This window comes from Sorex araneus, chromosome X, assembly GCF_027595985.1.
Source record: "Sorex araneus isolate mSorAra2 chromosome X, mSorAra2.pri, whole genome shotgun sequence".
NCBI classification, from domain to species: domain Eukaryota; kingdom Metazoa; phylum Chordata; class Mammalia; order Eulipotyphla; family Soricidae; genus Sorex; species Sorex araneus.
In genome coordinates this window covers 190265401-190284258 of record NC_073313.1, presented here as the reverse complement: position 1 = coordinate 190284258, position 18858 = coordinate 190265401, and the positions used below count along the sequence as shown (strand labels likewise).

Here is an 18858-nt window from a genome sequence, read left to right as displayed (position 1 = left end):
CCCTTGGAGTGGTGAGGGTTCTCACCCGCCCCCCTCTGGGGTGCCTCTAGTGAAAACAGCCTGGCTCGGAGTCCGGTGGCATGGCTATGGGGGCCTCATTTTATACTCCAGTGTGGGAGGAGCAGTCGTCAAGATCTGGAGGGTGGCCAATGAAGAGGCAGAGTATGGCAGGGTGTGGCTTATGGGTGTGATCCCTGGGTTAATGGAATTCTCGGATAGTAGGCAGAAGATCCCTGCTTCCGGTCCCATTGAGTCCAGAGTCCAAGGTCACAAAGTTCCACATTATCTGGGTTCCGTGGGACTTCATTCATGTGAGAGGCTGGGCCCAGCAGTCCAGAAAGCAGCCTGGAGCGTGGGGGCAGGCGGGTGGGTAGTGGAGGTCAGCTGCTGGGACTGGATCCCCTGGGGCAAGGAGGGTTCTCACCCGCCCCCTTCTGGGATGCCCTGAGTGAAAACAGCCTGGCTCGGAGTCCCACATAAACAAAGAGTGACATAAAAAAGAATTAAGAGTAAAGATTTAACACAGAGAGGTGTGGGTCAAAACCAAAACAAAACAGAAATATTTAAGGAAAAAATATTTCTGAATTCTTCAGAATAATAGTTTGGGGTTTGGGAGTTTGGGGGTAGTTTGTTTATTTGTTTGTTTGGGGGCCACAGCTAATAGTGCTCAGGGCTTACTTTTGGCTCTACATTCAGAGACCACGCCAGGCAGGCTCAGGGGACCAGATAGGGTGTCAGGGATCAAACCCAGATCAGCCACAAGCTAAGCAAGTGTACTCTGAACTACAGATACCCACTGTACTATGATTCTGGCCTCCCATGATAATTTTCTTAATAAGTTCATGACAATATTAAATTCATCATTATAAATTTATTTTTTAATGATTAGTATATATTCACAGCATTTTAAAAATAAAGTGTTATATGGAATCAACATGCTACGGAGGGGCTGGAGTCCTAGTACAGTGGGGTAGGGTGCCAGCCTTGCAGTCAGCCGTCTGGGTTTGATCCCCAGCATCCCATATGTTCCCCCCAGCACTGCCAGGAGCAATTCCTGAGTGCAAAGCCAGAAGTAAGCCCAGAGCAAAGCAGGGCATTTCCTGCCTCAAAAAAAAAAAAAGTTACTGAGTCTGAAAGCAGAAGCATTCTGTCATCTGTCACACATATAATTTATTTTCCAGAACATATATCTGATGGCCCACGATGTGGCTTACATGGTAGAGCATATGCCTTGCATATGCAAGATTCAGAGCTCAATCCCCAGCAAGACTAGGGGTAGCCCCTACAAAAGAATTTTAAAGTATAGTTGAAATAAATATAGAAAATGGCAGTATTTTGAACTTAAAAAATAAAATGTATTTCTTTTTAAATAACTATCACAGAACAGTGATATGGAATTTTTGTAAATCATTCACATGTCCTTGATGGCAGATAGGAAATTTTTAAGTTTTATTTTTTAATTTTTACAATGACTTTATTTTCAGTGTTTTAGGATTAAAACAAAACTGGGAAAATCCAGAGAATCAGTCCCCAGCATGCCCCAAAGAGAATAAAAATGCAGAGCCTCGCCTACTACCACTATCATTCACCAGCTCTGCAGATTTCTGACCAAGGATGGACATACACTGACATATCATAATCATTCAAAGTTCACAATTTACACTTGGGTCGTTCTTGATGTTGTATGTTCTATGGGTCTGAAAGTGTTTTTGTAATGTTGATATCATACTAAGCTTTTTATTATTTTTGCATTCTGATTCCTAACTGGAAATGGATGTGGTACTGTGGGCTTTCTGAAACATTTTAAAAGACATTTTACAGACATGGTAAGAAAGATTAGTGGTTGCACAGGTAGGTGGGAGAAAGAGAAGAATGGACAGTAAGAGGAAAGTGGATATTTTTAGGATAATAATAATAATAGTAATAGTAATCACTGTATCACTGTCATCCCGTTGATCATCGATTTTCTCAAGCGGGCACCAGTAACATCTCCATTCATCCTAGACCTTAGATTTAACAGGCTCTCCATGCTCATTCTTCCCAGCGGTGCCGCATTGGAGGCTCTTTTAGGGTAAGGGGAATGAGACCCATCATTACTACTGTATTTGGCATATCGAATACGCCACAGAGAGCTTGCCAGGCTCTGCTGTGCGAGCAGGATGCTCTCAGTACCTTGCCAGGTTCTCTGAGAGGGAGAACTAGGCTATAAGAGATCATGCAGCTGATACCTTAAAATAGTAATCATCATCATCATCACCATCATCATCACTGTCACTGTCATCCCCTTGCTCATCAATTTGCTCGAGCGGGCACCAGTAATGTCTCCATTGTGAGATTTGTTACTGTTTTTGGCATATTGAAAATGCCACGGGTAGCTTGCCGGGCTCTCTGAAAGGGACAGAGGAATTGAACCCCAGTCCACCGCATGCAAGGCAAAAGTCCTACAGCTGTGCCATCGCTCCAGCCCTATGATATTAACATTACAAAAGCAGGCGGTGGGAGAGGCTGTAAGAGTAGTAGCCTCCTGGGCACAAGGGGAAAAAAGCTTTGAATTTGTTTGCTTAAAAAAGGCAGATCGGGGGTTGGAGTGATAGTACAGCAAATAGGGCTACTTGCCTTGCATGGGGCCACCAGAGGTTTGATCCCCGATATCCCATACACTCCCCCTAGCACCTCAAGGAATAATTCCTAAGAGCAAAACCAGGAGTAATCCCTGAGCATCACTGGGTCTGCCCCCTCCAACAAAAACAACCAAAAGAAAGGCAGATGCTGGGGTGGGGTGAGGATGGAGGATGCTGAGAGATTATTTTTTCCCCCTGAAAATAGGACAATAGACCAAATAAGCTTAGGAACCACCTTGAGTTAGCCGCTTGGTGGGGCCTAAGGGAGCAGTAGAATGCTTATGGCAACCACTTAGACCCCTGTTCTTTGCCACATGGCAGGGTTGGGGACAGGAAAATCAAGAAGTTTGCGGAAATTTTGTCACCTCCTGTGGCTGAGGGAATCAGAGAAGGAAAGTAAAAGAAATACGAGTTACTTCAAGCGGTCTTATGAGTAACGGAACAGGCTCCAGTCTGTGGGTGCCACTTGTGGTCATAAACCTCCTTCCCCTGAGGGTAGACACGGTTAAAATAAGCCAGCCAACATTCCTTTCCTTTCCACAATTGGATTCTTTATTAACATTCAAGAAACACAGTTATTTTAACTGCAAAGTTTATCTAGGCATTTGTGAGCTCACCTGGCACCTAAGTACTCTAATACTATTTCATCCCAAATATGCTTTTATTTATTGGGGGAGGGGGGGTTGCCACTCCAGTGGTGCTCAGAGAACCAACCCTACAGTTCCAGGAACAGACCCCAGGGCTACTGCATGCATAATGTGTATATAGCCCTAGTTCTCTCCTCACCACAATAAATGGCCCTTTCTAAATCTACCTAGCTCAAAAAAAGAGAGCCAGAGAAAGAAAAAAAGAAAAAGAAAGAAAAGAAAATCTATCTCTCGGCTTCATTAAGTCAACAGTAGATAATGTTCACCACTGATAAACTGATAATACTAACCAGGTGCTTGCATAAGGAGCCAGAGACATTCTCCTGAGTTTCTGGTGCTTGTCTTACATGCAACTGACCCCAGTTCAATGCCTGGCCCCATAAAAAGTCCATTGAGCACCTTCAACTTTGATCCCTGAGCATGGAGTAGGGAGTAAGACCTGAGCACAGCTGGGTGTGGGCCCAAAAACAAAAATTACAAAGTGATATTTGGGGCTGGAGAGACAGCACTGTGGGTAAGATGCTTCTTGACTTGCGAGGGGCAAATCCCAGTTCAATCCCTGGTACCACATATGGTTTCCAGAGCACCACTAGGAATGAGTACCGTCTAAGGAGTAAATCCTGAGCAGCATCCGGAAGGACCAAAGAGAAACACTCACTTGCATGAACAAAAAACAGGCAACATGATACAGTCATTGCTATCATTTCTTACCCCAACCTGCCAAGAAGTGACCGTTCCCACAAGTCTCTATTTCCTAGGCACCTCACAGATTTTATGCAAGCAACTGGCCAAAAGTTGCATGTTTTATCAGACTCCATTGTGTGTTCTGTTTACTAAAAAAGAAAAAAAAAAAGTATACACATTTTATGTTCCCATTCTTTGTTCTTGGAAACACAGTTATTTTAACTGCAAAGTTTATTTTAACTGCATTTGAGAGCTCACCTGGCACCTAAGTACTCTAACACTATTTCATCACCAAAAATGTTTTTTATTTATTGGGGGGGGGGTTGCCACTCCAGTGGTGCTCAGAGAACCATACAGTTCCAGGAACAGACCCCAGGGCTACTGCATGCATAATGTGTCCTTCAGTCCTTTGAGTCATCTCCCTGGCCCCCTAAATGTGCTTTGACATGTCAGCAGCTATTAAAACCAGCCCTTCGGTATGAGAACACAACCCCTGCTGTATTTTAGGAGGGAAGTTTTGTACTGGGAATATCAAATGAGCACAAGCAAGGGCCAGGGAGACGGAGCTGAGCGCGCAGGAATGCCAGCAGAGTGTGCCCAAACTGGAAGCCACAGTCAGCTTTCTCAAGCACCACCAGCACAGGCTTGCAAGACCAACTAAATCTTGCAAAAGGAGGTCCGCTGAGCCACTGAAAACATCTTAGAATGTGGCAAATGTATAAAAATACAATAAGTATCTCTGTACACACCAACACTTTCAGAATCATTCTGCAGAAAAACAGAGCATGGCTAGTCAGTCACATTTTAAAGCCAGTGCATCCACAGGACGTTGCCAAAGAATGGGTATCAAGGGCCAGATTGTTCTTGACTATTGAGTCAAGAAAATTTTTTTTGCCCGGAATGACTCTGATTGGCAGATACTTTCTGAAAGAGGACAGCTGAGGCCTGGGGTCATTTTATGTCAACGGCTCAAATGAGTTATTCCCCCCACCTCCATCCTCCCTTTCTCCTCTCTGTTGTGCCAATCCCTGTGGCTACATCCCACCTGCTACCCCAAAATATGCTCATGGAAGTGGCTTAAAGGGACAGGAGTTACAACTCAAACAAATGCACACACTTGGATGCATATCTTATGCGACTCACTGACTGAATATGCATATGGGGATTTTTCTCAAAAGAACTTGTCAGACTTGAATTGTAAGTCACTTAAGGGCCTGGAGAGACAGTACAGTAGTTAAAGCAAGTGCCTTGCATTTGGCTGACCCAGGTTCGATCCCATATGGTCCCCCAAGCACTGCCAAGAGTAATTCCTGAGTGTAGAGCCATGAGTTGCCTTTGTGCATTGCCGGGCATGGCTCCTTGAAAGTAAAACAAATAAAAATAAAAAACAAAATTGTAAGTGACTTAAAACTGATTTTATCTATTTGACATTGCTATTAGGATGGTCAAGATGTCCAATTAAGAAAGAGAAAATAACATAATGTCCCAGAACCAATAGGCATTTCTGTGGGTTTGTTTTGTTTTGTTTTTGTTTTTTTGCCTTGACTTTCCTAACCAAAATTCACTCAGGCTCAGGTTGAGGGTGGTATTACCTATTTCATCCCTTCTGTGAGATCAACTATTAGAGAAATAATAGGCATGTGTTAAATAGAATTGCCTAGGTCCAAAGTGAAGTTGTAAAGTCTGAGGTAGAATATGCTTACAGTAGTTAATAGACATAAACCATGTATAAACTTAGGAACAACACATAATATATTAGATATCATGACTTAGGAACAACACATCATATATTAGATATCATTGTTTTTTTTTTCAAGTAGTACTGGTAAATATGGCAAAAGTCAGCTCAACCATAAAGTCCATGCACCAAACACATCTGCCCTTCTGAAATAGCCTCTGCAGGGTTAATCATTCTTCACATTTATTTTCAACATTTCTAAAGAAACAGTGTAATATGCCTGAGGTGATGATGAGTTTTAAAAGCAAAGTGGTAAATAAGTACCTGCAATATATGCAATATACTCACAGTTAACAACAAAAAAGAGATGAGTTCTGGGAGATATTTTGTTTTTGTTTTGGGACCACACTCAGAGTAGTTCAGGTGCTTACACCTAGATTTGCATTCAAGAATTACTACTGGTGGTGCTCAGTGGACAATATGGGAGGCTGGGGATCGTACCAGTGTCAGTCATGTGCAAGGTAAGCATCTTGCCAGCTATGTTTATCTTGTTGGCCCCCCTCAGGGATATCTTAAAGGGCTGGAGCACACTTTTTGCATATCGGACTCCTGGGTTCAACCCTCTGTACTGCATTGCATGGTCCCCTGTTTACCACAGCAATTTCCCCCCAAGAACTGAGTCCAAAGTAGGCCTTCAGCACTAAAGAGTGTAACCCCCAAAGTAAAAAAAAAAAATCTGTTTTAAAGAAAAAGACAAATCTAACCAATTCAACACAGTTCATCTTTAGAAGGAAGCACTAAGACATGGGCATCCAATAAAAATCTTTTTAAAACTATAAGTCAGCAAATTACAATACTAAAAGTGCATTTTTAGAAGTGGCATTTATTAGGCACTTGGGACTCCAAGCGACATCAGCTCCAAGCAACACAGCTCCACTGCCATATTAATAGGAAAGAAGAAGAAGAAGAAGAATTTCAAGTCAATCCATGGCTTAAAGGTTCTCAAAGAAATGTAGAAAATGAGTAGCTCATAGAGTCCAGAAAATACTTTCCAAACTCCTTTACCTCCACGTCTTGAATGGGGAATGCTGCACCCAGTTGTAGCACAAAATGTCTTAAGGCATAGGGGAGAGGTAATAGGAGACCCGAGCACAGAGGGGAACTTCCCGAATTTCAATCCTGGAAAATGATTCGCCAAAATTATTTCCTGCATCAATTCAAACCACAGGAAGGCACAGACAAAGGGGAAAGATATGGCGCAAAGGGAAAAATAAACTGAAAACTTTAAGTTACTACTTTACGGTAGTAAATTTGATGCTACTCTCACTTTTTACACCTATCCCCCATTTAAAAAGTTCACCCAATATAAAGCAATACTACATAAGTAACTAAACCTTTAAGAAACAAAACCGGGATTCGGAGTTGGGTCCTTTGTATAAACTCTTTCTTTTCCATTTCCTTTCTCAGTTGCCTGCCTTCTCACAAGACAAACTTTTGGCAGGAACACAGAAGGTGTCCAGACACTTGGATGAATTAGATGAGGAAAGCTTGAATGAACAAACCCTGGCATTCCCAAATGAAGCAGTCTTTTAAAAAGAAAGAGCCAAGCTAAGGGTAAAAAATATAATGCCTTCTGATAAAGTTATTTATGAATAGCAGAATATATCATTCTCAAGGATAACTTTGGCAATATTTTGAATTTGTGTTTTTCAGATCAAGTTAAGATGACAACAAAGAAAAAGCATTAACATGCGTATGTGCCATAGATTTAAGTGTTGTATTATGATCAATACATATGCGATTACTTACTTGCTTTCTTCTATAATGAGAAAACTGAGAGAGGCCAAGAACAGTTGCAAGAGCACCTCCTCCAACAAGAATGGACCCTTTCACTGCCTTTTGAAACGCCATTTCTTAGCCTATAAAGAAAAGGGAAAGGAAACAATGTTAATTGGGATTTTTACCACCTAACAATCACAATGGTAAAGAGACTATAGAGAACATAAAACTCTGCTAAACTAGAAAACACAGAACAAGGAAGTTACTAACATGCTAGTTTGAATGTCACGATTCAAAACAACACACACACAAAAAACCTAGACAGGAATTCACCACATAAACTTAGCTTACAAAAGGAATTTTAAGTGAATAGCAAATTAAGAGAAAATGAGATATATAAACAATATGAAGTAAAAAAGAATCTGACAAAACTGCATGCTGAACTTGCAGTTTTTTTCAACTGCTAATCCCCTCCACACAGAGACCTGTTAGAAGTCTTGTGTCACTGGTTGTGTGAATGAACTGACTCAGGTTCTTGGGTAATGGTTTAATTCCAATGACAGTACAATGCAGCCGCTTTCCATGTTTTCCCATTTTTAAAGAAGCCAAAGCCAATACACTTACGTTTCTATCTTTACAATAGTGACTCTTTACCATAAAAGCCAAAGAAGCCATACCTTGACTCCTTTACAAAGTGATAGATTCAACACTGCAAAATTGTTTTCTCCTAACCAGAGTTGCATTACAACAGTTTACTGGGGAATCATGCAAACCAAGCACTCTTTCTTGCTCACTGTCACTGTCATCCCGTTGCTTGTCGATTTGTTCGAGCGGGCACTAGTAACGTCTCTCATTGAGAGACTTGTTGTTACTGTTTTTGGCATATCCAATACGCACGGGTAGCTTGCCAGGCTCTGCCGAGCGGGCTCCATACTCTCGGTAGCCTGCCGGGCTCTCCGAGAGGGGTGGAGGAATAGAACTCGGGTCGGCTGCGTGAAAGGCGACCGCCCAACCGCTGTGCTATCGCTCCAGCCCTCACTATATTTTCCAAATAAAGCTTTACACTGTTAGCCCTTGACTTTTTTTCACACTCGCTAAGAATTATTCCACTAGTGGACTGATGGAAATTTTGATGGTTTCTTGACAAATAATCTTTCAAAAACAAAAATACAGTTGCATAAAAATGGAAACCCCACCAAAAAACTTAGCAGCTTCTATTCTGCTAAGCAAGACAAAAGAATAATTACTTTAGAGTTGATATTGAGCAATGTGACACGCCTAGAAATTTCATTCACTATACACTAACGGACTGATGGAAATGTCAAAGGTTTCTTGAACACTTTATTTTTCAGGACACACACACACACACACGCACACACACACACACACAAAATTACATACAAATGGAACACCCACCCCAAAAATTACTAGCTTTTATTCTGTTAAACAAGACAAAAGGATCATTATCTTAGAGCTGATATTAAGCAATGTGACACGCCTAGAAATATCATTCAGTACAGCCGTTGGTACATATACATCTTCCTGGAAAACCACCAGTCCATTCTCTGACTAGGTGGAGCTCTGACTTGCCTGAACAATACACCTTCTACTCTACAGAGAAAAAGGTGCTTAATATGTACCACTACAAAAAAGTGTTTGAGTTCCATTTTATTTTATTTATTTATTTATTTATTTTGCTTTTTGGGCCACACCCGGCGATGCACAGGGGTTACTCCTGGCTTTACACTCAGGAATCACCCTTGGCGGTGCTCAGGAGACCATATGGGATGCTGGGAATCGAACCCGGGTCGGCCGCGTGCAAGGCAAACGCCCTACCCGCTGTGCTATCACTCCAGCCCCTGAGTTCCATTTTAATGCCAAGCACTAAAGACCATGTAACATTACAAAATAAACTACATTAATTGAAATATTTGAGTCTATACTGGGAAGATAAAACCTTTTACATAACCATATCAAATCAAATAATTTGAACGCAGTGAATATGATTCTTCAGAAAATTTCTCTTTTTTTTTGCTTTTTGGGTCACACCTGGCGATACACAGGGGTTACTCCTGGCTCTGCACTCAGGAATTACTCCTGGCAGTACTCAGGGGACCATAAGGGATGCTGGGAATCGAACCCGGGTCGGCCGAGTGCAAGGCAAACACCCTACCCGCTGTGCTATTGCTCCAGCCCAGAAAATTTATTTTGACATACTATAAAAAATTCGATAGCAAAAGGTGACATTTCTTAAAATTTTATTTTTGTATTGATCTCATTTCCTCTGAAAAATTCCTAAATTCTAGGACCCATTTCTTACTAAAATTATCATATCTTTCTGGACAATAGGCTAAGAAGTTCCCAATCCTGTAATATGCCTAGCTCATCCACCAGTCCTTTCAGCCCTCAATTCTTTGATTTCCCCTATTCAATCCAAAAAAATGAGTTTCACCAGAAAAGTCTTTTATATGCCCACAATCTCTGCTGATGGAAAATTATTCATTTACTGCCCCTTCCACATCAACCGTCCCCTTTTCAAAATCATACAAACATTTTCTATGTTGGTTAGGGGTCTTAATTCATCTTCCAGCCAACCCTATGTAAAATCTTATGCCCAAGATTGTCTGGTAGTGAAATTTTTATCTTAACTAACTTGGAAGGCACCTATTTGTCATGACTTACCAACATCATTTCCAGTACTATTATAAATGTTCACATATGAGTCTATCATAACCAGAGGAATTCTAGCAGCTGAGAGAGCATTGATAGTTCCAGGTTAACTGGGTTCCCCTCACAAATAGGAACTGAGTATTAAAAACTACTGGTAGTTACTTAAGTAATGCCACCACCTCCACAGAGACAGCAGTTTGGTGGTCTATTATATGTGAGCTCTGTGGTTTAATGACTTTAGCTTAGAATCATTGATTCTTTCTCCTAGATAATGTCATTGATGACCTCACAAAAGACACCATGTATTAGCATCTGAGAAATGTATAGGGAGCTAAAGAATGTCACAGTAGCACATTAACACAGTCCTGAAAGTGCCAGAGGTGTTTCTTCAGCCAGGGAAGTTTGGAGCTACTTTTTCCAACTGAGGAGATGCATGACTATCCTGCATATGCTAGTACTTTGTTCCAGTATGATTTGTGTGAAACCAAAAGTGGAGAGGGGTGGGGAACATTGAAGCAGAACAGAAGATAAAATGCTTGCCTTACACACAGCTGACCCAAGTTCAATACTTGGTACCCAATATGGTTCTCAGAATACTGCCAGGAATGATCCCTAAGCACAGAGCCAAGAGTAAGTCCCGAGCAACACTGGGTATGGCAAAAAAATTAAAAACCTTGCTAAGGGGAATACTTTCAGGGGGGTTTTCAATGAACTACCACTACTAATGAAGAACACTAAATGACTTATTTTTCAGAATTAGCAATAATATGAACTATTTTTTGGTACTTGCATAAAATAGTTTAAGTGAATATTTCTATGCTCAAATCCAATCAGAAGATTCCCTCATCAACTGGTAATGAGTAAATCACTGACAGGTAATTTTAAAAAAAAGCACTTATTAATCAATTTGACATGGTTCTAAAAGCATCACTTCCTCACTACCCTTATTGTGGTTATGATAATTGCTACTTCATCTCATATCACTTACAACAACAATTTAATTAAAGAGACAGGTAATGTTCAGATGGAGTAGAGAATTTTCTCAATATCAGTGCAAAAATCACCAACTAATCTATTCATCAGAGCAGTTCTGGTCTACCTTTGTCTTAAAAGGTGACATCCTCAGGGCCAGAAAGATATCACAGTGGGGGGCTGGAGTCATAGCACAGCAGGCACAGCACTTCCCTTGCACACAGCCCACACAGCCGACCCATGTTTGATTCCCAGCATCCCATATGGCCCCCTGAGCAGCGACAGGAGTAATTCTTGAGTGCAGAGCCAAAAGTAACCCCTGTGCATCGCCAGGTGTGACCCAAAAAGCAAAAAAAAAAAAAAAAAAAAGATATCACAGTGGGTAGGGCACTTGCCTTGCACAGACCAACCTGGGTTCATTCCCGGGCATCCCATATGGCCTCTGGAGTCCTGCCAGGAGTGACCTCTGACTGCAAAGCCAGGAGTAACCCATGACCATTGCCAGATAATGGCCCCAAAACAAAACAAACAAAAAAAGGCAACAGCTCCCAAAAATTCACATCTATATATATTTTTTTATCATTCCCTAAAGAAGACATCATTCTCGCTCGTGTTAAATGTAAAGTCCATTTCAGTGAGGATTTCTCTAAGGCACTGCATTCAGGATCTAAGAGAAATCTTCTGACAGTGAATGTCGAAAGTATGTTTTAGAGTTGAAGAAAGACTGAAATTTAGGAGCAGCTTAGCAGAAGAGCACATTCCTTGTACGTATGAGCCCTGGGGTTAGATCCCTTACACCACTAAAAAAAGAGAGGGATGAATATTTCTTCAAACACAACACACAAATTATCAACAGATCATGAAACCTGCTTCACACCTAAAACTCCTTAGGGAACAACATCACAACCACAATGAGATTGCACCTCAAGAAAAAAATGATGTGTCGTGAAGAATGTGGGGGAAAGGAAGCCCTTTCCATACTTCTGGTGGAATGTAAACTGGGGTAGCCACAATGAAAAAAGGATCCCCCAAAATAATAGCAAATATAGTTATTCATGTGCTCCAACAATTATACTTTTGGGCACTTAGCCAAAGAGTGGGGGAGAAAACACTCTCAAAAAGGTAGCTGCACCCCCATGCTCATTGCATTATTTGATTTTTATTTACTGCAGCCTCCTGAGCAATGAAATGCACAGGCAGCCCAGGAGCTTCTCTCTGCAATATTCCACCGGGCCAGATGACAGTTCAATGCTGGGGCCGAGGGATACAATGCTGCTGGGAACCAGTGGTGCTTGGCAGAGCTCTGGGACTCTCTAGAGCTACACCCGGGGTTACAGAGTTAAGGCCATGTGGTGTGGTAATGGAGACCATACTTGGGGCCCTTAGCATAAGGTACATACCCCTAAACCCAACTACCTCCCTACTCCCCACTGGAATACTGTTTGCAACATTAAAAACATGGAAACAAACTACATGTTCTTTGGGTAATTAAATAAAATGTGCTGTGTGTGTGCGTGCAGAAAAAAAATTACAGATAAAGAAAATATGCAAAATGAAGGGAGTACAATAACAGAGGGAAAGAGATGAAGGTGATCAAAAGGTATACCTTTTCAGCTATGAGATAACCAGAATAAATTCTGAATATATTATACAGCATGGCTACTATAGTTGAAATACTATAGTGCAAAACTAACTGAAACAAAAAATATTGAAACAAAAAAATGTAAAAAAGTAGTAAAAGTAAACTAAAAGGTAATAAAGTTTTATACTGTGTATTTGAATGCTGCTAAGCATAGATATAAGAAAGCTCTTATCACAACTAGGGACATGGCTCAAAGGACTGGAGGGCTTGCTTTGCACACAAGTCCAGAACGACATGATCCCCAGGCACCATAAGAGCAGCTCCCGAGTACTGCACTAAGAATAGCCCTGACAAATGTCAAGTGTGCGCCCTCCCCCTTCAAAAAAACTAAAGTTATCATAAGAAAAAGAATCATAACACTGAGTTATCATAAGAAAAAGAATCATAACACTGTGATTAATGCAACTAAACCTTTTGTGGTAATCATTTTTACAATATATACATATACCAAATCACTACAATGTATATCTTAAACTGGTACATTGTTTTGTCCACCACACTTCAATAAAACTGGGAGAAAAATATTTCAATTGAAAGAGAAAAAAAAACAGGTCTGGAGCGATAGCACAGCGGGTAGGGCATTTGCCTTGAATGCAGCCGACTCAGGTTCGATTTCCAGCATCCCACATGGTCCCCCGAGCACCGTCATGAGTAATTCCTGAGTGAGTAACACCTACCTGTACATTGCCAGGTGTAACCCAAAAAGAAGCGAGAGAGAGGAGGTGAGGATAATAAAGTACTGGTACCATTTCTTTATTTCTTTCTCTTCTATTTTGTTTTTTTGGTTTGGTTTGGTTTTGGGGGGCGGGGGTGCATTCCCAGAGGTATTTAGGGCTTACTCCTGACTCTGCACTAAGAAATTTTTCCTGCCAGGGTTGGGGGACCATATGAGATGCCAGGGAGTGAACCCAGGTCACCAACTTGCAAGGCAAAAGCCCTACCCGCTGTACTAATACCAGCAGAAGATACAGGACACAGTTAAGGCAGAATGTTAATTTATGACCCCATATAAATTTCAGTAGTGTTAGATCTATTTACTTAGAAAATATCATGGGTATCCTTATAAGGACTTCAGTTAATCTGTACAATGCTTTGAGGAGAATTGCCATTTTGACAATGTTAATCCTCAATCCATGAGCAGGGTGTGTGTTTCTATTTTCTTGTGTGCTCTTTTATTTCTTGAAGTAGTGATTTGTAGTTTTCTTTGTATAAGTCCTTTACCTCTCTAGTTAAACCAATTCCTAGGTATTTGATTTTCTAAGACACAATCAAGAAATTGGTGTTGGAAGAATACACACCTGAAACTCAACCAAACTTTGTAACTTTGTAATTCACAATGATTCAATTTTAAGAAAGAAAGAGAGGAAGAGAAGAAGAGAGAAAGAAAGAAAGAAAGAAAGAAAGAAAGAAAGAAAGAAAGAAAGAAAGAAAGAAAGAAAGAAAGAAAAAAAAAAGGAAACAGAGAGAGAAAGAAAAAAGATAGAAAGCTGAATGATCTAAAAAAAAAAAAACTCTGTGGGTAGTGACTATGTTTTACTTGAATTTCTGTGATAAGGGGTCCCTAAAATGAAAGTGTTGGTTTCTTAACAAGGCATACTGCTAAAATATTTCCTGAACCAAAATAATATATGGGGGACGGGAGAATCAATAGAATACTCAAGTCAAAATGACAGTAAATTTAACTTTCATATTATCATATATACTCTGAATGACATAAAAAAGAGAAACAAACACACAGATTCATAAACATAGCAGGTTAAGAATGACTAATATCACTGCAATGAAATGAGAGATTGATTACTACTAAAAGTATTAAAGGACACTTCAAAAAAAACAGAATACTTGAAGAAAAACATCTTCAAGGATAAAAAAAAGAGAAGAGAGAATAGGGTCATGTCTGGATAGATAAAGTAAAACTGGAGGAAAGCACTAGAATGGGAGTACATGGGTTAAGGAAATGCCTTGCTCATGGCTAACCCTCGTGTGGTTCCCTAGCATCACATGGTCATCCAAGAACCTTAAGAGGCAGCCCCAAAGGCCCTCTGAGCACACCGGCCTGGATAATCCTGGGGTCAAGAAGCACTGCATCCTCGTATCAAACCCTTGGAGCAGATAGCTGGAAATCATGGGAGAAGTTCTTGGGCCTCCAGAGCACCACTTGGGAACCCCCTCTTCCCAGGGAGCAGCGTGGATGTAGAAGAGGAAGAGGAACATCAAGTAATGTTCAGGAGATAAAATATAAAAGTAGTGGTCTGGTTTGTTTGGTGGAAGTATGGAAACTGAGTTTGAGAAAGAAGTCAGAGTAAAAGATAATACCATGTGAAAAATATTTTATCTCTGATATTCTTTGGCAACAGAGCATTGAGATGGCATATGTGAAGGACTGGCGGATGCATGATGCTTCAGCCCATGATTTACAAAGTGCTCAGTGGATTTCTGTGTTCAAGCTTATGACAAAGACAGAACAAGTATGGATAGTGGCACAGTCCTTGTGTTAGATGATGGAACTGGGTAAAGCAACAATGAAAAGAGCAAATGCACAAACTTTGGTAAAGTCTCTTAAAACAGCATGCAACTCGGAGACCGTGACAGGACCTCCCAACCTATGGCAGGGGTCCGGAAGAGATTAAACACAATTAGGGTAGCCAAGGTGGCTGGGAAATTGGCCCAATAAAACATTAAGCTTTAATTGCCAGGAATAATTTCTGTGTGCAGAACCAGGAGTAACCACTGAGTACCACTGGATTTGGCCCAAACACCAAAAAGACTTTAAAAAAAAATACATTAAGCTTAAGAGAGACAAGCAGACTTAAGGAGAAGAGACTCTCCAATGAGAATTAAGAAAATCTGAAATCGTGACAAAACATTCAGTTGGACAAGAGAGTAAGTGATGGATATGAGGATCTCAAATAATCAGATCCCAAGACGTAGTTTGGGAAAATCTTCTGCCAAATGCTAACAGATAAAGAGTTGCCATGTAATATCATAAACATACTGCTAGCAAAGTGAAGCTGTTCTGCCGCTTCTCAAGAGTCTGAAGATGCATGTCTAGTCAACCTTGCAACTTCTCTGGTTCAACCAATTCTTACTGTGCTTTGAGGACAGCCATTATAAAGTGACTTCAACAACAAGAACAACTACTCAATCCTGTCAGAGTCCCTACTGCCTACCACTCCCACCTCTTCCCACACACAGGAAGCCTGTGCTCTCAACTAAAATCACGTCTGTAAAACTTAACCACACACTATAAGCTTAAAAACAAACAAAAACCAGCCACTGAAAGAGACAGGAGGTTCCCCTTAGCAATCACCACCAGCAGACTCATTCCAGCAAACTATGCAGCTTCTGAATTTTCTGAATGGAATACCCAAATAACTTTTCCCGTTGTTTCTCTTAATTTAGCATAAATTAAAATTCATTCAAATGAACTCTTCACTCCTCTGTGGAGAGGGCTGGAGACTGGAGGAGCTTCCCTTTTATAAGAATTCTCTCCTCCAGCTATTTGCAGAGGAATAGACACACAACCATTTCAAACCCTATGTTCTCGACTAATCCCCGTGTTTTGTTTTTTTAAGGAAATTCTCGTGGTTGAGTCTCACACCAGTACAGACATAAACTATGAATCCCTGTCCCTTTCAAAAGTGATAGAGGGGAGGGACGGATACCATACATGGCTCCCCTGAGCACCACTGGGTGTGGCCCAAAGACCAAAAAAACAAAATTTAAAAAAGAAAAAGAGAGAGAGAGAGAAAGAAACACTTTGTTTACTTCCCCATAAGAAAGTACCTATGGGAACTGGAGCAATAGCACAGCGGGTAGGGCATTTGCCTTGCAAGCGGCCAACCCAGGTTCGATTCCCAGCATCCCATATGGTCCCCGGTGTACCGCCAGGGGGTGATTCCTGAGTGCAGAGCCAGGAGTAACCCCGGGTATGACCAAAAAAAAAAAAGAAAGAAAGAAAGAAAGAAAGTATAGTGCAGGGATACAAAGCATATGTTGACAAAATGCTTCTATACCCAAGTAACAACCTAAGCACACCATGTACTACTTTCTCTTTCCCCAACATTAACCTGCTTTGTGGCAGGGATAATTAGCACTCGGTCTGCAACTGCATCTTCCCTGACCAAGCAGAGACACAAAACATCTTACACCCTGTGACCCCTACAGAGGTGATCCCTACAGACACAGTCCTCTAGCTGTATTTTTTTGGAAGTTATCAAACAAACAAAACAGCATCAGAGAGGCACAGGAGACTCTTCTCAGGGAACAGAAAGGAGCGGCAGAGCGGCTAGTAGATAAACATTAAATGAATTGTCCTCTTCTTTGGCTGCCTTAAACAGGTTTTTTAAAGATTTAAGCCTGGTAAAGGTAGATGGCTCAGTGTCAACGTGCTTGCCTTGTGTTCACCAAGGCAAGACACACTATGGGCAACCCCAGAGGACTGCCATTTGGAGTGCCAGTGTTACAACCAGTGTAAGCTCTTAGCCACACCACACGACAGCCAAGTCTGTGCAAGCACCACAACTGAAGTGTGCAACTCTCAGCAAACACTGCAACTAAAACAGCATGTAAGCACTGCAACAAAGCGGGCAACCCCCAGGCAGTGCAACTAACAAGTGCATGAGCACCACAGCTCAGAGCAGCGGCACTGTAGCACTGTAGTCCCCTTGTTCATCAATTTGCTCGAGCGGGCAGCAGTAACGTCTCAATATGCCACGGGTAGCTTGCCAGGCTCTGCTGTGCGGGCAGGATACTCTCAGTAGCTTGCCGGGCTCTCCGAGAGGGACAGGAATCAAGCCTCGGTCGGCCGCGTGGCAAGGCAAACGCCCTACCCACTCCACTGGAAAACACCACAACCAAGTGTGTAAGCACTGTGAAAAACTATGTGCAGCTTTCAGTCAACTGTGTGCGTCTGTGGGCATAAGCATGTGTGTGAGGGATGGATAGAGAAGGGTGGAATAATTATAGGTTTGGGGGAGGGGAAAGCAACACTCCGCTGTGTTCAGGGATCACTCCTGGCAGGACTCAGGGAACTATATGGGGAGTCAGGGATTGAATTCAGGTCTGCTGCTTGCAAAGGAAGCATTTTACCCTCTGTACTAGCACTCAGACCCCTGCATTTCTTTTTGAAAAAGAATTTAAGGGCTGAGAAGATTGTACAGCAGGTAGGATGCTTGCCTTGTACACAAGTCGAGCCAGGTTCGATCTCCAGCATCCCATACAGTCCCCAAAGCACCACCAGGAGTAATTCCTGAGTGCTGAGCCTGGAATAACCCCTGCGCATTGCCAGGTGTGGCCCAAAAACAAAGAAAAAAGTTAAGACAAGTTTTCACAAGAAATTATCCAAATTCATTCATGAAAGATCATCCCCAATAGGAAAAAAAGTAAATACATCAAGTTCTGAGAAGCAAAACTTGTATATATTTCTTTAATATTTCTTCCCAGTTCTTCCTCTACTTTATGTGTGCAGAATCCACAAACAGTAACGATGACAATCAACTGCTGTCAAAAATACATAGACTGAGGAGCTGGAGAGTACAGGAGGTTAAGCACTTGGCTTGCATAAGGACATGTTAGTCGGCCCTGGTTAGATCCCAGCACCATGTGTGGTCCCTGAGCACTGCCTGGGTGGCTCCTGATGAGGAATATAAGTCAGGAATAAGCCCTGAGCACTGCTGGATGTGGACCCAACCCCTCCTCCACCAACCTCACCAAAAAACTGCATATGCTGTAAGATATCAAAGGATGTTTAAAACATTTTCTTATAATCATAGCAAAACGTATTATGACAAAAAAAAGATGAAAAAACCAGATGAATGAAGAAACTATGATACAAACACACACACACACACATACACACACACATATTATTGGAGCGATAGCACAGCGGGTGGAGCGTTTGCCTTGCATGTGGCCGACCTGGGTTCAATTCCTCCATCCCTCTCAGAGAGCCAGGCAAGCTACCAAGAGTATCCTGCCCACACAGCAGAGCCTGGCAAGCTACCCGTGGCATATTTGATATGCCAAAAACAGTAACAAGTCTCACAATAGAGTCCTTACTGGTGCCCGCTCGAGCAAATAAATGAGCAATGGGATGACAGTGATAAAGTGATACAGTGATACACACACACACATAATGGAATGTTACTCGGCTATAAGAAAAGA

The 18858-nt window shown here is 41.6% G+C and overlaps 1 protein-coding gene across 3 annotated transcripts in view; it reads right to left on the bottom strand.

Annotated features, from left to right (window-relative positions):
* GPD2 (glycerol-3-phosphate dehydrogenase 2) overlaps positions 1 to 18858 on the bottom strand; it is a 172266-nt gene that overhangs the window by 114440 nt on the left and 38968 nt on the right. For all 3 annotated transcript variants that reach the window (XM_055121701.1, XM_055121700.1, XM_055121702.1), the window contains exon 2: positions 7440 to 7549. In XM_055121701.1, coding sequence (XP_054977676.1) covers positions 7440 to 7541 — 102 coding nt within the window. In that variant the 5' untranslated portion in view covers positions 7542 to 7549. The remainder of the gene's footprint in view (positions 1 to 7439; positions 7550 to 18858) is intronic.